This window comes from Canis lupus, chromosome 2 (genome assembly GCF_048164855.1).
Source record: "Canis lupus baileyi chromosome 2, mCanLup2.hap1, whole genome shotgun sequence".
NCBI lineage: Eukaryota > Metazoa > Chordata > Mammalia > Carnivora > Canidae > Canis > Canis lupus.
In genome coordinates, this window is record NC_132839.1 from 56120658 (window position 1) to 56138521 (window position 17864).

Genomic DNA, 17864 nt, shown 5'->3' on the forward strand with positions numbered 1-17864 from the left:
TTTTACTGAATTGTGTATTTCTACATAAACAACTCTGTTACAACAAAATCAGGTAAAATTCACAAAGATATACAAGTCTTCAAACGGACATTTTCTTCCCCTTAAATATAAAAAGATAATTTGCCAAATAACATCATACTCAAACCATAAAGAAAAAATCATTAGATACACAAGAGAAATAGACAGAAATTCAACAGTAGTGGGAGACACACACTTTCCTTAGTCTTTAATGGATCGAGTAAAAATTAACAGTCTATAATATAATTAATAAGGTCAAATTAATACAGATAGACTGAATTTTGTTCCCTTCAGACATACACCTTCTTTTCCAGTTTCCTGGGAATATTTATTAAAATTGACAAGTGTTGTTCAGTCCCAAGAAGAGAGCAATAAACTCCAAAATGCAGAAATTGTACAGGCCATACCCTCTTGGACAGCAAAGCGGTTAAACTCAAAATGATTAACAAATATTAAAAACAATAGTAGCAAATAAACTATCTGGAAAGTTAAGAACATAATTTCACATAACTTTCCAGTGAAAAATTAAGTTAGATCTGAAATTACAAATTATTTATAACTTAAAACACTCTACTTAAAAATGAAAGGGAAATGGATAAAGAAATATTCAGAAGAGAAGTCACGGCCTTACAACTGCTAGTAACTGTGTCCATCATTAAACAAGACAAAGCTTGGGAAGCCTGGGTGGCTCAGTGGTTGGGCATCTGCCTTCACCTCTGGTCGTGATCCCGGGGGTCCTGGGATTGAGCCCTGCATCAAGCTCCCCACAGGGAGCCTGTTTCTCCCTCTGCCTATGTCTCTGCCTCTCTCTCTGTGTCTCTCATAAATAAATAAAATCTTAAAAACAACAACAACAACAAGACAAAGCTAAAATGGCAGTCAACTTGAGAAGGTGAAAAAATTAAGGAAATAACAATAACAAAATAATAAAATTGTGAAAGGGTAAATTTGGGTTTAGGTTCTTTGAAAAGACTGATAAAATAGACTAATTCTGGAAAAACTAATCAGGATAAAAGGAAAACACAGACATATAATATTATAAATGAGAAAGGAGAATACTCCATGCTGGTAAATCTGAAAATCTTAACGGAATCATTATTTAGCAAACTTAAATGGGCCAAAACTCACAGAATAGAGTTAAAATTAAAAACAAAAGAGAGTTAATAAAAAAAAAAGTGTCAGGGAATTATTTCCTAAAAAGGCACTAGACGTGGACAGTTTTACACAGGTTATAAAAACTTGAAGGAACAAAAAATTCTAAATATTATTTAAACTGTTTCTAGGGCATAGAAAAGAGAGAGCAAGAGCTCCCCAAGTTCTTGTTGTTTTTTTTTTAAAGAAGTTAACATAAACCCAACACCAGTACCTGACAAAGCAGAGAAAAAAATTACACAACTATCCACCCTAACATATGAAAAATTCCCAAGATAGGAGCAAACCAAATTCAGAATTTTTTTTATTTTAAAGCTCTTTTTATTATACAAGTAATATGTGAGACTTCTGGAAAAATCAGAAAATTCGGTAAGAACACAAAATAAAAATCTACCCTAAACTAACCCACCATAAATAACCACTATTAACATTGAGTAGAGATCTATATGAAAAGAATAATATACCATTACTAAGCCAGTAGTTTTTAGAAATGCAGAAAGGGTTTAGACATTAGCACGTCTATGAAAATGATTCATCTTAGGTTATGATAAAAACCATTCAATCACCTCAAAAAAAAAAAACCATTTAATCATCTTGACAGATGTGAAAAAAAAGGAATTTAATAAATTTCAACATCCACTACTGATAAAGCTTTCAGCAAACTAGAAAGACAGAATTTTAATATAGAAATTAAAATATTAAGAATATCTTACACTAAGTCAAATCTGTACTTTTAGTAAAACACTAGTAGTATTTTTGCTAAGTAAAAAAAAAAATCTTTTTTTTATATATACGTAAAGATTGTACAACGCCGGCACAATGATATATGTGTTACTTAACGTTCTTCCAAAAGTGCTGGTCAATGTGATAAGGAAGAAAATGTGGAGGTAAAACTATCATCACCACCCAGAACTATTAGCTACCTGAGACAGGCAAAAGAATGAACAATAGCAAAACCACCAGAACAACAGAATACTCAGTAATTGTCTAGGTACAAAATAAACCACCAGTTGCTCCATTAAATAAACCAGTATACACCACTATGTAGAGTTAAGGATGAGGTAGATTGATATGTCCTGACACAGAAAGATGCCCAAGCCCTATTGCCAAGTAAAAAATACAAGTAGTGGAAGAGTTGTAGCAGGTGGTCAAAATGATAAAAGAGAAAAACATTTTTAGAAAAAAAAAATTTGAAGAATTTGCACCAATTGTTGACTATCTCAGGGCAGAGGGTATTTTCATTATGGGGCACTTTTGGTCTGTTTTCCACTAATGTGTACATTTATATAACTCATATAATACTTTAAATAAAAATCAGTGAGTCTGATTTTCATTAAAAAAAGTAATACTTAAAAAAAGTAATATTTTATATGGACAATAAGCAGTTGGAAACTATAATGAACAAGGGGGCTCATTTACACTAGTGAGCACAACTACAAAAATTACTGATACTAGAAAAAAATATATGGAGGAACATAATACTTTATTAATGTACTGCAATCAAAGTTAATATCATAAAGATGTTACTTCTCTCTGAAAAGTTAGAGTAAGCCATCAATTTTTACATGATCCAATTTCTGATTCCTCTAAACATTACAAAATGATCCCAAATTTCTTTTAGAAATAGTAATATAAAAAGTACTAACATTTTTTTGAAAAAGTTTAACTAATGGAGACATTTTGTCTAAATGTGTGATGGCCAACAGAGTGGGACCAGCGTCAGAACATACACAAGAGAATGCTCAGAAGCACACTTAATGATATAGAAGGACTGGGTGCAGGGCACCTGGGTGGCTCAGTTGGTAAAGTGTCTGTCTTCACCTCGGGTCATGATCACAGGATCACAGGATTGAGTCCTGCTTTGGGCTCCCTGCTCAGTGGGGAGTCTGCTTCTCCCTCTGCCCCTCCCCCTTGCTTGTGTACTCTCTCTCAAAAAAATAAAATTAAAAAAAAAAGATTCGGTATATAATAAAAATGGAATTTCCTATCAGTAGAGAAAGATTTCCCAATTCCGAAAAAAATTTCAGATGGATCATAGATAACATTTTTTTTCATTTTTATTATTTATTCATTGGTCTCTTTATTTTTTAAATTCCAGTATAGTTGATACAGTGTTCTATTAGTTTCAGGTGTACAACACAGGAATCAAACAATTCTAAATATCCCCCAGTGCTCATCACCATATGTGTGCTCTTCATCCCCTTTGCCTATTTCACCCCCCCACCACCACAGACTTAACTGTTTAAAAACAATGAAAGTATAAGAATAAATCCTGGTGACTATACAATCTTGCAATTGGAATCCGAAAGATCTTCATAAGCCTGAGTGCAAAGGTAGCAGGCATGAAGGAAAAGATAGGTTTGAATAAAAAGAAAAAACTGTTTAAATGTCTAAACATTTAAAAAAGCCATACACACTTTTTTTTTTTTTACGGTATTTATAGGGAAAGGAGGTTCTTAGAAATCATCAAGACAGCTACACATCTTATGAGAAAAGTGACCAGAGGAGATGAATAGGTAAAGTACAAAAGAATATAGTCCAATAAGTATTTTTGCTAGTGAAGGTCACACTTTAATCAAAAAAATGCGTATCAAAACTAGCCCCCAAACCCCCGGGTAACACCAGTAATTACAGGGTAAGGAGGACATTCTTACACATTGCTGGTGGGAGTAGAATTTGGTATCGGTCTTCTGGAAGGCAATTTGAGGCAATATATATTAAAAGTCCTAAAAATATGTGTACCCTCATTAGAATAGAACATGTCACGCTGCAGTGACAAATTAACCCTGAAACCCCAATGGCGTGCCACCGGAGGTTTCTTGCTTATCCACACTCCATGTCTGTGTGGGCAGGCGGGCGGGTGTTGTGAAGGGAGAAGGAGGTTCTTCTGCAGCCACTCAAGGACCCAGGCTGACAAAGTCTCCATGGCTAGGACGCCCCGCATGGAGGCAAGGGCGCAGAACCTGGAAAACTGGTCACGAGCATCTCACGATCTCGGCCTGGGAGTTTCTCAGGTCACTTCTGCCCATGTTTCATCGGCCAGAATGTCAAGGAGGCTCCTGTGTGCCCAGGAGGAGACACAGAGCAGCAGGTGTACTGCCTACTAAACTTCTGAGCCAGCAAGTCCAATTTTAGAAATTATCCTACGTAGATAATTATAAATTTTCTGAAAAGTTTATAAAGACATTAGAATGAAGGATTTCATCATATCCTTGACTGTGACAGTAAAAAAATCAGGAACCGCCCACGTACCCAAGGGACAAATCTATGCAGATACTAAAAATGATGAAATTACATCTTCAGTGATACAGAAACATAGTCACAAATATACTATCACAAGGGAAAAAAGTTATAAAACTGTGTATAACAGAATTGTTATAATTTCATAATTTCATGAAAAAAGTAATAAAATAAATACAGATGCATAGAAAAAAGTCCGAAAAGCTATATATCAGTATGTTAACAGTGGTTATAATCAGATGGTCTAATAGCAGGTAATTTTTTCCTTTTCACTCATCTGTAGTTTCTTTTTTAAAAAATGTATATATTATTTACGTACCAAAAATGCATTTAAAAAGGAAAAAAAAACACACCCTAGTACCCTGGGAGAGTCCCACTTGACCACCTCATACTAATCATTAAATTCTTACATTTGATATAAGAAATGCCTAATGGGCTGTTCTATCACAAGACCTTGATACACCAATTTATTTAAAATCAGGACTTTATATTAAAAGTGGTACAGCAGGGTAAAAACAGTAACACATTCCCCATAACAGCTGCAGATCATCAGATCTGTCAATCATCTGCTAAAACGTCCCACAGTCTGGCCTCCACTGTGGTTTCTCTGGGCTCCTGCCAGGGGCGCCAGGGGTCTGTGTGGCCTGGGGGACCACTTTTCACAAGGCTCTGCATCATCAAAGAGAGTAGGGCACTGTACAATTCCACTTGAAACAAAAGACTCGCAAACTCATCTTCTCCTCAGCGGATTCCAGAACACGTAACGTCACCACCAGGATTATTAAGGACTGTTCTTAGGTATATAGATTTTTTTTTAATTTAAAACCGTTCCTTATAGTTTCTCCCACTTTTTCAAACACACACGCACGCACTCGCAACTCCTGAGTTCACCAGAACATTCCACCCAGCTGCCAAATCATTACCAAAGTCGCCTTCTTGCCTGGCTTGTGTTTAAAGAGGAACCAGAAAATCCCACATCCTTGAGACAGGTGTATGGAAAAGACAAAGACATGTGAAGAACATACATTTCTGTACAGGATTCCCTCTCCGTGATGCCACCCCCACCAACCCCAGAATATGTAATATTTCTTTTGGAGAAACCACGTACTCAGAATTAGGCTCCTTTTAAACCATGCATATCATTTAAAAAGGTATACAGACACGGATTTGCAAGCTTCTAGTTTAAATTGTCAGCGCTTCAAAATCCAGTGACTATCTCAAAGAAATAAAAGAGTCATAACTTCCAGAAGGACCAGCAATACAAACGACCCACTTTCAGTGATTAGCAAAGAGCATGGCCAGCTCCTTCTTATAGGGCAGCCTTTTCAAACGCCTTTGCTAAGTCATCTCATGGCTGCTTTCCTTCCAAGGGTGTGCCTGGCCACATGTGGGGTGCCCCAGGATGGTCCCCGGCATGCCCTGTGGCTGGCTCTCATCCAACACTGCCCCTCACTTCTACAGAAAAGCAGTCCTTTAAAATGGGCAGATGGCAGTACCTCCAGGGAGTGCCTGAACCATACACTCTGTTCTACCTCTGACTCAAGCTTCACGTCCAATGCAGTACAAACCAGCCAGGCAGCACCATCCTCAGGGTGATGCTCATGAGCTGCCCAAGTCTGGAAAGTCCACAGGGAGCCTGCAAGCTGGAGACCAAACGCCCACCCGGACAGTCCTCTGGGGGTCAAGTCAGGTCCTGCTCAACCCACTCTAAGTACTGGGCTGGCCTGCTCCTCCCCCAGGGCTGGCTCCTGTCTGGGAAGGGGATGTGGAGCGGCTGGACAACCTCCCAGCCACAACTCTGCTCACCGCCCTGCCATCTCGGGCCTTCCCGCTTGTTTTGGACAAACCGCTCTACTTCTGCTAAAGCCACCAGTAAAGAACTTGAAGTGTTTGTGTTTCACAAAGCTGGTCTCTCAGAACACGGTTTTAACCAACACTCTCGGAAAGATCCTTGCAAAGCCAGAGCCACTCAAAAATGGAACCTCTTGTCTATAATGAATGTAAATGTAATTCTAGGTCGCTTGCTTACAAATCATCACTTGCTGTGGACATATATTAAAAGAATATAGCTGCAATGTGCTCTCATCAGGACATCAGAGAATTCTTTTCCTGGCATCTAAAGGTCACAAAGGGAGAACGGTGGCATGGCCCACAGAAAGACACCAGACCAACAGCCAGGAGAGCCAGATGCACAGCCGACAAGGCTGCTCGCTAGCTGGGTGACGGTGTGTCACCGTCGGTCTCTGCTTCCCATCTGCAAAATGGGGAATAACTCTGACCAGCCCTCTCACCCACCTGAAGTTTATTGTGAGAGCACACAGGAAAGTGTGGGACTACGTGCCACCCAAGCTCCAGGTCTTGCGTGGACACTGGCTTGCTCTCCCTCTGAGGCATGACCACACTGTCCCAACCTGTCACTTGGGGTCTACATTCCCTGGGCGCTAGGAAGATTTCTCCACTCACCTCTCGATTTTGTGATGCACCCAGCTGGGTCTTTACTTAGAAAATCTTTATTTATTTTAGAGGGAGAAAGAGAGAGTGGTGAGTGGGGGGAGGCACAGAGGGACAGAGACAATCCTGAAGCATGCTGAGCAGGGAGCCCATCACGGGGCTCGATCCCAGGACCGAGACCATAACCTGAGCCGAAATCAAGAGGTGGCCACCTCACTGATGGAACTACCCAGGCGCCCCAGGAGTAGTTATTTTTAGGGCCTGTTATGAAGGGGTTCCATGTTTCTTTCATGTCACCCCCCCTTTGGCCCCAGGTTTCACAGATGTAGGACAAAAGCTAATCCAGGTCCGGGCGGCCAGCCCTGTGCATGTCAAAATCAGGAGACATGACCTGGAAAGGAAATGCAGTCCTGGCTCTAGATCCTCCAGAAGCATGGCTGGCAGGTTCACAAGTGAGAGGCACACCTGCTGCCCATGCTCGGCTCCAGTGGTGGAGCTACATGTCCCGGTAGGTGAGGGCATGTCAACCTGGCTCAGGCGAAACACGGGGTGAATTTAGTGGGTCATTTTCATTCTGTGGAGCCCACCTTCACGGTGCCAGGAGCTGTCAGATGGGTAGTCTCTCCATGGACCCTCCAGGTTGCCCCCAGGGCTATCTTTTTTAAATAAAGTCAATGAAAAAGCATTAAGATCTTCAGAGAAAAGCAGAAGTGAAAGGCCAGTGGTTTTGTACAGCTGTGGTGCTTTCCCTGCTGAACCCAAGCTCCCTTAGAGGAGCCCACCCTGCTCTTAGCTCCTGGGCTGCAACCCACGAGGCCACATCATGCATCCTCACCTACTACCCGCAAGGTGCTTCCAAACTCCCCAGGGACAGGTGAGTAGATATCATGGGTCTCAACCACAGAGGGACACAGCAGCCCACCATGGTCATGGCGCTACTTCTGCCAATGTTTCTCACCATCACTGCTATGGAGTGCATGAAGGGCTTTGGCAACTCTATTATCCTATGAATATGCCACCTGAGTGTGCTCTGGTCAGTCAAGATGGTTCCTTCCAGATCAGTAAGTCACCCAACAGACAGGTGGCAGACACCATAAGACTCAAGCTCAAGTTTGAGATCCCAGTGAGCACTGCTCCCAGACAGCCCTAGGCCTGGTCTGCTGATGGGTGGTCTGATCTGGCCTGAGAAGAACCCCCTATAGCCATTGCTGGGCCACGGGGCCGGACCACGGCCAGCCTGGCTCTCTGGACCAGTAGGGAGCTGCTACCAACTGTCCTGAGGCCCATCTGGAGCTCTGGGGAAAAGGCAGGCCAGCAGCACCCTATCTCAAGTCACCGAGAGGTGACCATGCTCTCCACTTTGTCAGCCACGGGCCCAGTATGCTCAGGCAAAGCCGACGCACTCAGCCTGTGGGTCCCCCCCACCCCTGAGCTGCCTTGCTGCTCTGGATGACTGGCCTTCTCTCATTTCAATGAGACCTCTCTGCTCAGAGATGTGGTCTCAACGGCAGGATTCATCCTGGGGCCAGGGAGGCATCTGTGTGTCCCACCTGCCTCGTCAGGCTGTTTTATTGTTCATCCAAATTCACCAGGGGGGAATTCTAGAAACTCTTTCTAGAAAGGGATGTTCTCTTGGTGGTTTCTCAAAGCAGGTAAGAGGGGGTAAGAAGGAGGCACCAAAGCCTCCACCACCACAAAAGGCATTTAGAAATGCCTATGACCGGCGATTCAAGCCATTTTGCCCCATGCAGGGCACCCACTGAGAAACTCAGTAAGAGAAGGGAGCGTTATGGCTCTGGCCCTTACCTTAGCAGGAACGGAGAAAGACAGAGGCAGAGCTCCTATGTCACTAAGGCCATGGCTCAGCCAGTTTGAGCAAACTCTCCCTCATGGGCTTGTGTGATTCTTTAGTCATCCAGTCCCAACACAGGGTCCTATCCTAGATCCCCAGCCTGGAGAAGAGTGGTCCCGGTTTGAAGGCACCCAGGGGCACAGCACCATGGATGGGCTAGTGAGGGACCTCAGACCAGCTCCTGCTGTTTCCACTGCCACCTGCCCTGCCCTGGGGCCACCCGAGCCCATCCGGTACCTTGACCACACACAATGAACGCCTGTCTGATAATCACCTAACACGGCAAGATGATGGATTATTAAACAGAGTCCGATAGAGGCTGCTGGGGGTGGGGGGTTGATTAACACACTAAGTGCTGTTTATATGTTGAATTGAACAAATATTTATTAAGCACCTACTTTGTGCCAGGCACTGTGCTAAGCACCCTCACTGCACGCTGTTCCCACAGCACAATCATCCGCTTAGAAATTAAAACCCAGGAAAGGAACATTGTCGCAACCCTACAAACTGGAGGCGGGAGGAAGGGGGGCAGAGTGGACGCAGGCGATCCCTGTGCGCCCACCAGAGACTTGTCTTCTTTCTCTGGACGAGCCTCTGCTACGTGGCACTTGCAAACATCTTGGTTCTTACGGGAGGGAAGCTGCTACGTGTCCCACGTGCTGGTGCCCACTGAACGTTCAAACACTCTGAACGCTCTTTCAAAAAAAAAGGAGGTGTAAAGGGTGTTTGTATTTGGATTAGAAAATGCTCTGTTCAGTTGGTATGGTTGCAACAGCCCTTGAGAGAGATACAAACGTCCCTGCCCTGACCGCGTAAAAGTCGAAGGGAGACCGAGCGCAAGGTTCCTGAGTCAGCATCGTCCCGGGCTCGGCAGCCTGGCCAGGCCGGGGAGGTGAGAGGGGACAGCGCCACCGGGGTGCACACACGACGACCCGCACCTGCGCGGACGGACAGACAGACGCTCCCGCCCTCTGCCCCGTGGCCCTAGCTGTCGGCCCCCAGCTTGGAGAGGCCGCGGCGGAAGTCGTGCAGGTCATCGATCTTCCCGTCCAGCACCTCCAGGAAGCTCTTCAGCTCCACCTTCAGGTGGCGCTGGCGGTACTTACTCTCCTCAATGTCCGTCTTTAGGGAACGCACTTTGTCCTCCAGGTTCTGATTGTCTCTCTCTGCCGCCTGGAGGGAGACAAATGGAGAAATGGAGAAATGGAGAAATGGAGAAGGGTCTGGGGCTGGGGTGGGGGGCATCCATGGAGACCAGCCACGCCCCAGCTGGCCTCTCTCCCAGATCTGCACCTCCCAGTGTCCAAGCCTGCCACCCTGGGTGGCAGCACAGAGTTCAGAGCCTTCTGGGGTGTCCCCCCTCCTGCCCATTCCCCAGCAGAGGTGCTAACAGGCAGGGCACGTGACCAGGGTCTGGCCTGATGAAGGACCGCCCTGCAGAGAATGCAGAGCTCGGGTTCTGCCCAGGGGAGCCTGATGCAACTGGGCCCTCTCGCAAAGCCCCGGGCAGAGAAAGTCTATAGACCCAGCACAAGGGGTTTTTCGGCCTCAGGCCCAGAACAGTCAGCTGAGGCCACGTGTTAGTTCCATTCCAGGAGACAGAAACAGGACAAATGGGGCAGTGACTTGTCTCCCTGGTTCCACATAGAGGCCAAGGCCTCCCTGGCCCCAGGCCAGCCTCTGGCTCAGTGAGGAGGGACAGGCTGCGCCAGCCTCAGGGACAGTAGTCTAGGCCCCAGGATCACATGGTGTGACCAGGGAGACCCTCAAGCTCCTCCTCAGGCCTCCTAAGGTGGCTGTGAGTTCATAAATGACGTGCAAGCCCGTGCTCTTCAGTGAGAGCCTCACTTTCTGGACATGATGATCAGACTGTTCTGAACAGCCGTCCAGGAACCAGTGACTAGTACTAGGTTCACACACCTGAAAAAAACGCTCCTGAAGGAGGAGGAAGTGAAAGAGGACGTGGAAACTCTTCTCTGAGAATCTGAGGCCAGGAAGGGGCGCTGCCCAAGGTCATGTTCAAAGTCAGTGGCTGTGGAGTGGCAAGATGGACTAGCTCCGGGGTCTTATGCTCTCTACCCTCCCCTCTGCCCGGCTCCTCACCGCCCCAAGGCTCTGTGGAGACTTCTGTGGGCGGGACATAGTCCCTGCACTATCACTATGCACAGGACACCTTTGTAGAAGTGGAAAAACCATTAGACAAACACAGCTGAGTGTGCACCCAGGAGGCAGAGACGGCATCTGGTGTGCGGTTACTGCTGGTTTTTCATGACTAGAAAGTCGCTCTTCTTTACCAGCAGAGGTGTGAAAGGGGGAAGCCCCAGAGAAACGAGTAACACCATGGATGCCTCCAGGTCGGAGCCAAGGCAGGTGTGCCCCCCACCCTTACCTCTAACTTCTCTGAGACGTATTCACACTCTGACATGAGCTGAGGTATGATTTCACTTTGTTTGCGGAGGTCTTTCAACTCCTACAGGGGACAGAAATTCAAAAAAGAATGTGAAAAGGAGTCGATAAAAGGCGATAAAATGCCTTCTTGAAACAATCTGTGTGCACACCAGCTCTTGGTGTCTGTACCCTCCTCAATAATAACAAAAGTGGTGGAGTTAATAATCAGCACACAGGTAATTCTACGGGCTGTGTTACGGGCATTGCCATGTGAAGTTTATACATCACCACACCACCACAAAGAGACAGGGATTCTTATGATCCCCAACTTCCAGGTAGGGAAACTGAGGCAGGGACATTTGGTGCTTTGCCCACGGTCTCCAGCATCTGTGCACTTAGCTGTCCTGCCACCCATCCTTGCCAGAAAACAAAATGTCTGCCTGGCCGGGGCTCTGGCTGCATGAGCAGGACAGCACAACTCCTCTTCTGACGATAGAGCACCTATAGAAGTTTCTGAGCGTTTCATATATATCCAGCTCCCCCTCAGCTTTGAGCTCAGTACAGCTCTCGGCTGGGCCGGTGCTGATGTCCAGGCAGCTGCCCCCAGGTCCGGTCACCTGCCCCTCAGACACCTGCCATGTCCTGGGTGCATGAGGCCTGCAGGCGCCTCTACTCACCGTCTCCTTCTCCCGCAGTTCGGACTCCAGGTCCTCGATTCTCCTCTTCAGCTGGGTGTTCCTCTCTTTCTCTCTGTTGATCTCGCTGCACTGCTCTTCCAGCTCGTCAATCTTTAACAGACACCACACGCTGAAGCAGGGATGCTGGTTTACTTTGGTCATTAAACAAAAGATCAGCCCGCCTGTTGACGCTGTCTTTTAAGATAAACCATGAACTAACCCACTCACATGTTGTTCCTTGGGGCTGTGAACAAACTCCATGTGGCCCCCCCGTGGGGCTGCCCGCCCTGCTGGCACGAGAGACCCTGCTTCACAGCAGCAGAGCCCCGGCAGTCACAAAATCTGGCTGCAGGACATGCTGGGCTTCGGATTTTCTCTCACCACCTCGGGACAGGAACTTCAGGTTCGCTTTAAAGGATTCATCACGAGTAGGGGCCAGCTGTCCCATGAATCTATCTGCTTCTCCCCATAATGATTTTTTTTTTTTTACATCATTTGGTCATGTCCTGAATTATTCTATTTCATCTCAAAGGTTTAAGACAGCAGGGAAGGGAACCAATCAACTCTGTGGGACAGTGGCCACCAAATGAGATGCAATGACATTTCAAACGCTTTAAATCAGGGTGACCTTTCTTGACTGATGCACGCAGGAAGGGCCTGGCCTGTGAGCCTTCTCCCGGAGAGAAGAGAGTGGCAGACTGTACTGGCAAGTCCCCAGAGTGCCTTCTTCTCCCCTTCCCAAGCCTGAGACCTCAGAAGGGCCTTGCTGTGTGACAGTGTTTCCCAGCGGCCAGCACATGTGTGCAGAGTGGAATAGGACCCACAGGAACACAAAAGCAGCACACTGATGGGGTCCCACAGGCAAGCAGCAGTCCTCGAGCTGAAGGGTGCTGGCTGGTCACGATAAGGTCACTTTCAGGGGTGGCTGTGCACCAGCCCTCAGGACTTGGACCCCCCCAGCCATGGGAACTCGTGGGGAGTCCACCAGCTTCTACCTTGTGCCCTGGAAATCAAGCTCCCAATGCTTCCTGGACAGGGAAGCAGATGCTCCCCTCAGGTGGCGAACTCTATGGGGTGTGCTTCCTCTCCCCCAATCTCCCCACCCCATCACATTCACGCAAAGTGAGAAACCCAGCTCTCTGCTTGGAAAGAGGATAGGGCAATCGATCCCTCTGGCAGACAGATCGGCCAGCCCTCGGGAGGGAATGCACAGTCAGCACCTGGCCTGGTGCCCTCGCTGTCAGCACTTAAGGCACTGAAATGAAAAAAGGACAAGAGGCACTTTTATGTGCCATCTGTACCAAAGCAAGGTGGGGAAATGGGAGAGTGGTCTCCCATGGCTCCATTCAGGCCGAGTGGGCAGGTTACAAATGGTGGGGGGGGGGGGGCAAGAGAGAGTGCATGCCCATCTCAGGGTGATGTGTCTCCCTGAAATCCTGCACTCATGCGGCGGCCGCTGTCCACGGCCTGCTGGATAAATGTGCTGCCCATCCACACCCGGCCACACAGAGACCCCCAGGGTCTCAGCTGGGGATTCTGTGGCCACCCCACAATGACCTCATCAACTCAGCCTGACCACAGACAGCGTGAGAGACTAACTACCGGGAAGGCTGTTGATGAACTGCCTGGATGTGGCGGTCAGAGAGCAGAGGGCACGGGATGGCAGTGAGCACCCATGCGGCTCATACTCAGAGGCCACATTCCCCGTCCAGCCTCTGAATGCAGATTCTCAGACATTGGGATATGCATGCTAGCAGGGTTTCCACGTGAACGCTCCTCACCATGTTCTCAATCCGTTTTCCTTGCTCACCCTCTGGATCCCCCTTTCTCAACAGAGGATCTGGGAACCACAGAAAAGGCCAAAGGAGGCCACCATCCAGGAAGGACCCCCCACAGCTAGCATCAGAGGGATGAGGCTGACTCTCCCATGTGCTCACCTTCCCCTTTGCAATAGCAACTCCAAGACGTGGCTCCCTTGGCTGTGCTCCCACAGAGAAAGTGGGGAGGTAGGCGGAGGGCTGCAAGGGGAGTAGCAGCGAGGCTTCCTCCCACCACAGGGAGGGAGAAGCCCAACAGGGACCCCGGACCCAGGCCCACCCTGACACCCACCTTGTTCCGGAGCCGGTCGTTTTCATCACGGCAGATGGAGAACTGCCTCTTCCACTGCTCCACGCTGGCGGCCGACTCCTGCAGCGCTGTGCTCAGCCGGGCATTGCTCTCTCGCAGGGTCTGCAGCTCAATCTCCCATTTCTTCACATTGGCAGCACTATGGGGTGGCCCAGGTGGTCACCCGGTGGGTGGGTGCCGTCCACCCGGCTCTACCCCCACCTGCCACACCCCCGCCCGACACCCACCTGCCACCCCCTCCCGACCAACGCCCACCTGCCACCCCCCCCCGACCAACGCCCACCTGCCACCCCCCAGCGCAACCCCTAAGTGCCATCCCACCCCACCCACCTGCCTCTGGGGGGGCCACATGCCTGCCCCCCCATCCCTCACCCCGAGAGGCCAGCTACTAAGATCAAATGCCAAGAAGGGCTGGTGCCTCTCTAGTGCCCATGTGTCACCTTGCCAGGCTATTTTCTTAAAGAATTGCTTTAGGAAAGAACCAAACTCATGGAGAAGGAGGAGCCCTGAAGCTAAGAGCAAAGACACAGGATGTGGAGAGGACCCCCTTCCTTCCTACTGGTCCCTGCCCCAGAACCCTCTGTTGTGTCCCTTCCTGACACAAGCCCCCAGGACACATGCTCTGCAGTGGGACTCCAAGGATCTCATGAAAGCTATAGGCCCTTTTGGCCATCCCGGACACCCCAAGACCCCAGGTGTGAGAGACAGCCTGGCTCCAGGTGACAGTGGGCACCTCCCAAGCCTGTGGAGGAATCCAGAGCTGGAGATCAGAGGGCAGAGGGGACAGCGACAGCATGCGAGGGTGCCCTGGCTGAACCTCCATCTCCTCAGGGGCAAGGAAGGACCACAGGTCTACTGGACACCTCCCCTGGACAAAAACAACCTCGAGTCTGCCTTCCATCCTATGTGCTCCACAAAGAAGTTTCCAGAAACAAACTGGAATCAGGGTCCCCTCAGGGGCTTGGCTTTCACATGCCGCTGTCTCCTGGCTTTGCAGCCCACGCAAGCAGGGAGCTGCAGGTGGCCGTGGGCAGAGCTGTGCAGGACACGCAGGATATGCCCTGTGCAGTGTCCCGCTTCTAATTGATCCTGCCTGGCTGAAGTCACTTCTGTCTCGGCAGGCTGTTTTGGGGGTGAGGGTGGGGTAAGTAAATAGAACTGCATCTCGATTATCTGTGTTATCTTCCTTCCATCCCCACAGCCTCAAAGATGTAGGAACGTGACTAGAAATATAAGCTTTCAGTTTCAAACACCACAAGCAAAAAAAAAAAAAGTAAAATGTAATCTGATTAATTTCAGAGCTGTTGATGGAGAATTTAAACTGATTTAGGGAAATGACTTCACGCTCGTTCCTATAATTCACTTGTTCATTAAGTTGGGATTTAAAAACATTTATTTTTAGGGGTGAAATGTTTTTATCCAGGCAACATCTTGTGGCTTAAACAACAGAAGAGTGAAAAGCAGGCAATATGGTGGAGAAACTGACTAGCCATGTGACCTTAGGCATAGACTCACTCTACCCTCCGGGACTCAGTTTCCTCATCTGTAAAATGGAGTTAATATGATCCAGCTCTTTAATGGGGCAAGTTGGGGAGAGCAGCTTCTCAGCCACAGAATGGCTGGGGGAAAGCTGGCCAAACCCCTGCCCGGGGGGACCAGGATGATTCCCAAGGACAGCAGCAATGAGCACCGTCACAGGGCCAGCCCCACCATCAGGAAATGGGCCACAGTCTCAGGGGAAGAAAACATAAGCATGGCCTGTGCGGGTCATTAAAAACTAAATTGTGTTGATGTTATTACAAGGATGTTAAATTTATATGTCAATTTAGGAGAGACCCTTTTTAAAATATGAAGGCATTCTTACCACCTCCCAATAGAATGTATCTTTCTGTTTGTTAAATTAGTTATTTATGGTCCTTGAGAACATTTTAAAGCTTTCTTCACAGAGATACCATGCCCTTCTTAAGTTTTCTGTATTTTATGGTTCTAGTTCATATCGTAATGAAATCTCTTCTTCAAACACATATTCTATGGGATGTGTGTTGGTACACAGAAAAACTGTTGGGGGCAGCCCGGGTGGCTCAGTGGTTTAGTGCTGCCTTCAGCCCAGGGTGTGATCCTGGAGACCCGGGATCGAGTCCCATGTCGGGCTCCCTGCATGGAGCCTGCTTCTCCTCTGCCTGTGTCTCTGCCCCCCCCTCCATGTCTCATGAATAAATAAATAAAATCTTTATTAAAAAAAAAAGAAAAGCTGTTGATTTTTGTGAGAGGTTATATTCTTTTTAATAGTTTGTTAGGGTTTTACAGGTTTTTCTTGGATATTCAAGATTCAATCTTATTATCTATAAATAAGACATTTGGCTCCTCAAAAAACCGAACCAAAACACAAGCATGGGGACGCATCTCTCTCACACTTATCCATGTACAAACACACCTCCTTCATGTACCCTGTAGTCTCACACACACCCCTGGTCTGGTCGGCCAGACAGAACCTCCACAAAACCAGCTGGCCTTCTTTGGCCCGGAGACAGGACTGGACACTTGGAGCAAGACCGAGTCTCCTTGTGAAACCCCGCCTGGTGGGAAAGGCCGAGGGAGGCACTACACTCAGAGCGAATACCATCTGGAGTTTAAACACACTTACCTCTGTGTCAGGGCAATCTTCAGCTTGTCGTTCTCAGACTTGAGGTGTGTGTCAGCAGGACCCACATGAGAGGCCTTTTCATCGTCCGTCCCGTTGACACTGGATGCCTGAGTAGGAGATGGGGTTTCACACCCAGATTCCTGGCCAAAGTGAATCACCTTCACACATTATTGCTCACAGGAGCAGCAAACCAGGCATGAGGAAGGAGCATGTGCGGGAGTGGGGGAGGACCAACTCATCAGACCTGAGTGCTGTAAAGACTAGCATGGCCAGACTATTAATCACCTAGTTCTGCCTCTGAAACTTAGTATAAAAAACAAAACAAAAACCAAACAAACAAAAAAAAAAAACAAAAAACAAAGGAAAAGACCCAGAGGAGTCCACAGGAAGCTCAGAAAAGTCTGTGTATTTTACTGACAAGAGCACACCTGGGGCCCTGGTTTTGTCTTTTTTTACTCAACTTTACAGATAAACCTGATACCTGATAAAGCTTGGATACCTGGTCTCTCTTACTTAACACAGAAGCCACGGATTAAAGGGGGAGGAGGATTTACAACAGGGAGCAAGAGAGAGTGAACGAGGAAAAAGTATTAGCAGCTGGAACAACTCCAAACCCCGGGGCCACGGAGAGAGCAATGCTCATTAAGTAAACAGGAATCAGATGTGGATGTGTGCGGCCTCCACTGCTACTTAGCATTATTATGAATATTCTGAAATATTTTCTGTAATATGTCATGCCACAGGGAGGTGAAATCTCATCTGCTCTCAGGTAAGATCTTAGATCTTATTTAGCTTCCAGTAAACATAAAGGCAAAGGAAAAAACAGGAAGGGAATGATGCATACATTTGACTAACTTTACATTTCTGCACTGTAAAAAAACAAACAAACCACAGATGCCATAAATAAAATTAAAAATGCACACAGAAACTTGGGGAAAGTATCTGCTGCTGAATATTTGCATATATGAAAAACAAGGTGTTAATACCTTTCCAGTACTGAAAAACCCTCCAGGCCTTATCTATTATAGCCACACACTGACATATCTACCAATGAAATGATAAGATGTCTGGGATTTGCTTTAAAATTGAGGGGGAGGGGCAGCCCGGGTGGCTCAGCGATTTAGCACCACCTTCAGCCCGGGACCTGATCCTGGAGACCCCAGATCCAGTCCAATGTCGGGCTCCCTGCATGGAGCCTGCTTCTCCCTCTGCCTGTGTCTCTCTGTCTCTGCCTCTGCCTCTTTCTCTCTCTCTGTCTCTCATGAATAAATGAATAAAATCTTTAAAAAATAAAATAAAATTGAGGGGGAAGGGG

General features: G+C 47.3%; 1 protein-coding gene across 6 annotated transcripts in view; it reads right to left on the reverse strand.

Annotated features, from left to right (window-relative positions):
* Positions 1 to 17864, reverse strand: part of HOMER2 (homer scaffold protein 2) — a 124357-nt gene continuing 106493 nt past the window's right edge. For 4 of the 6 annotated variants that reach the window (XM_072801284.1, XM_072801313.1, XM_072801267.1 and 1 more), the window contains 5 exons: positions 16550 to 16689; positions 13888 to 14044; positions 11779 to 11889; positions 11103 to 11183; positions 1 to 9886 (listed from right to left, as the gene is read on the reverse strand). In XM_072801284.1, the coding sequence (XP_072657385.1) occupies positions 9698 to 9886; positions 11103 to 11183; positions 11779 to 11889; positions 13888 to 14044; positions 16550 to 16689 (678 nt within the window). In that variant the 3' untranslated portion in view covers positions 1 to 9697. The remainder of the gene's footprint in view (positions 9887 to 11102; positions 11184 to 11778; positions 11890 to 13887; positions 14045 to 16549; positions 16690 to 17864) is intronic. The other 2 variants (XM_072801304.1, XM_072801276.1) reach the window with 1 other exon arrangement.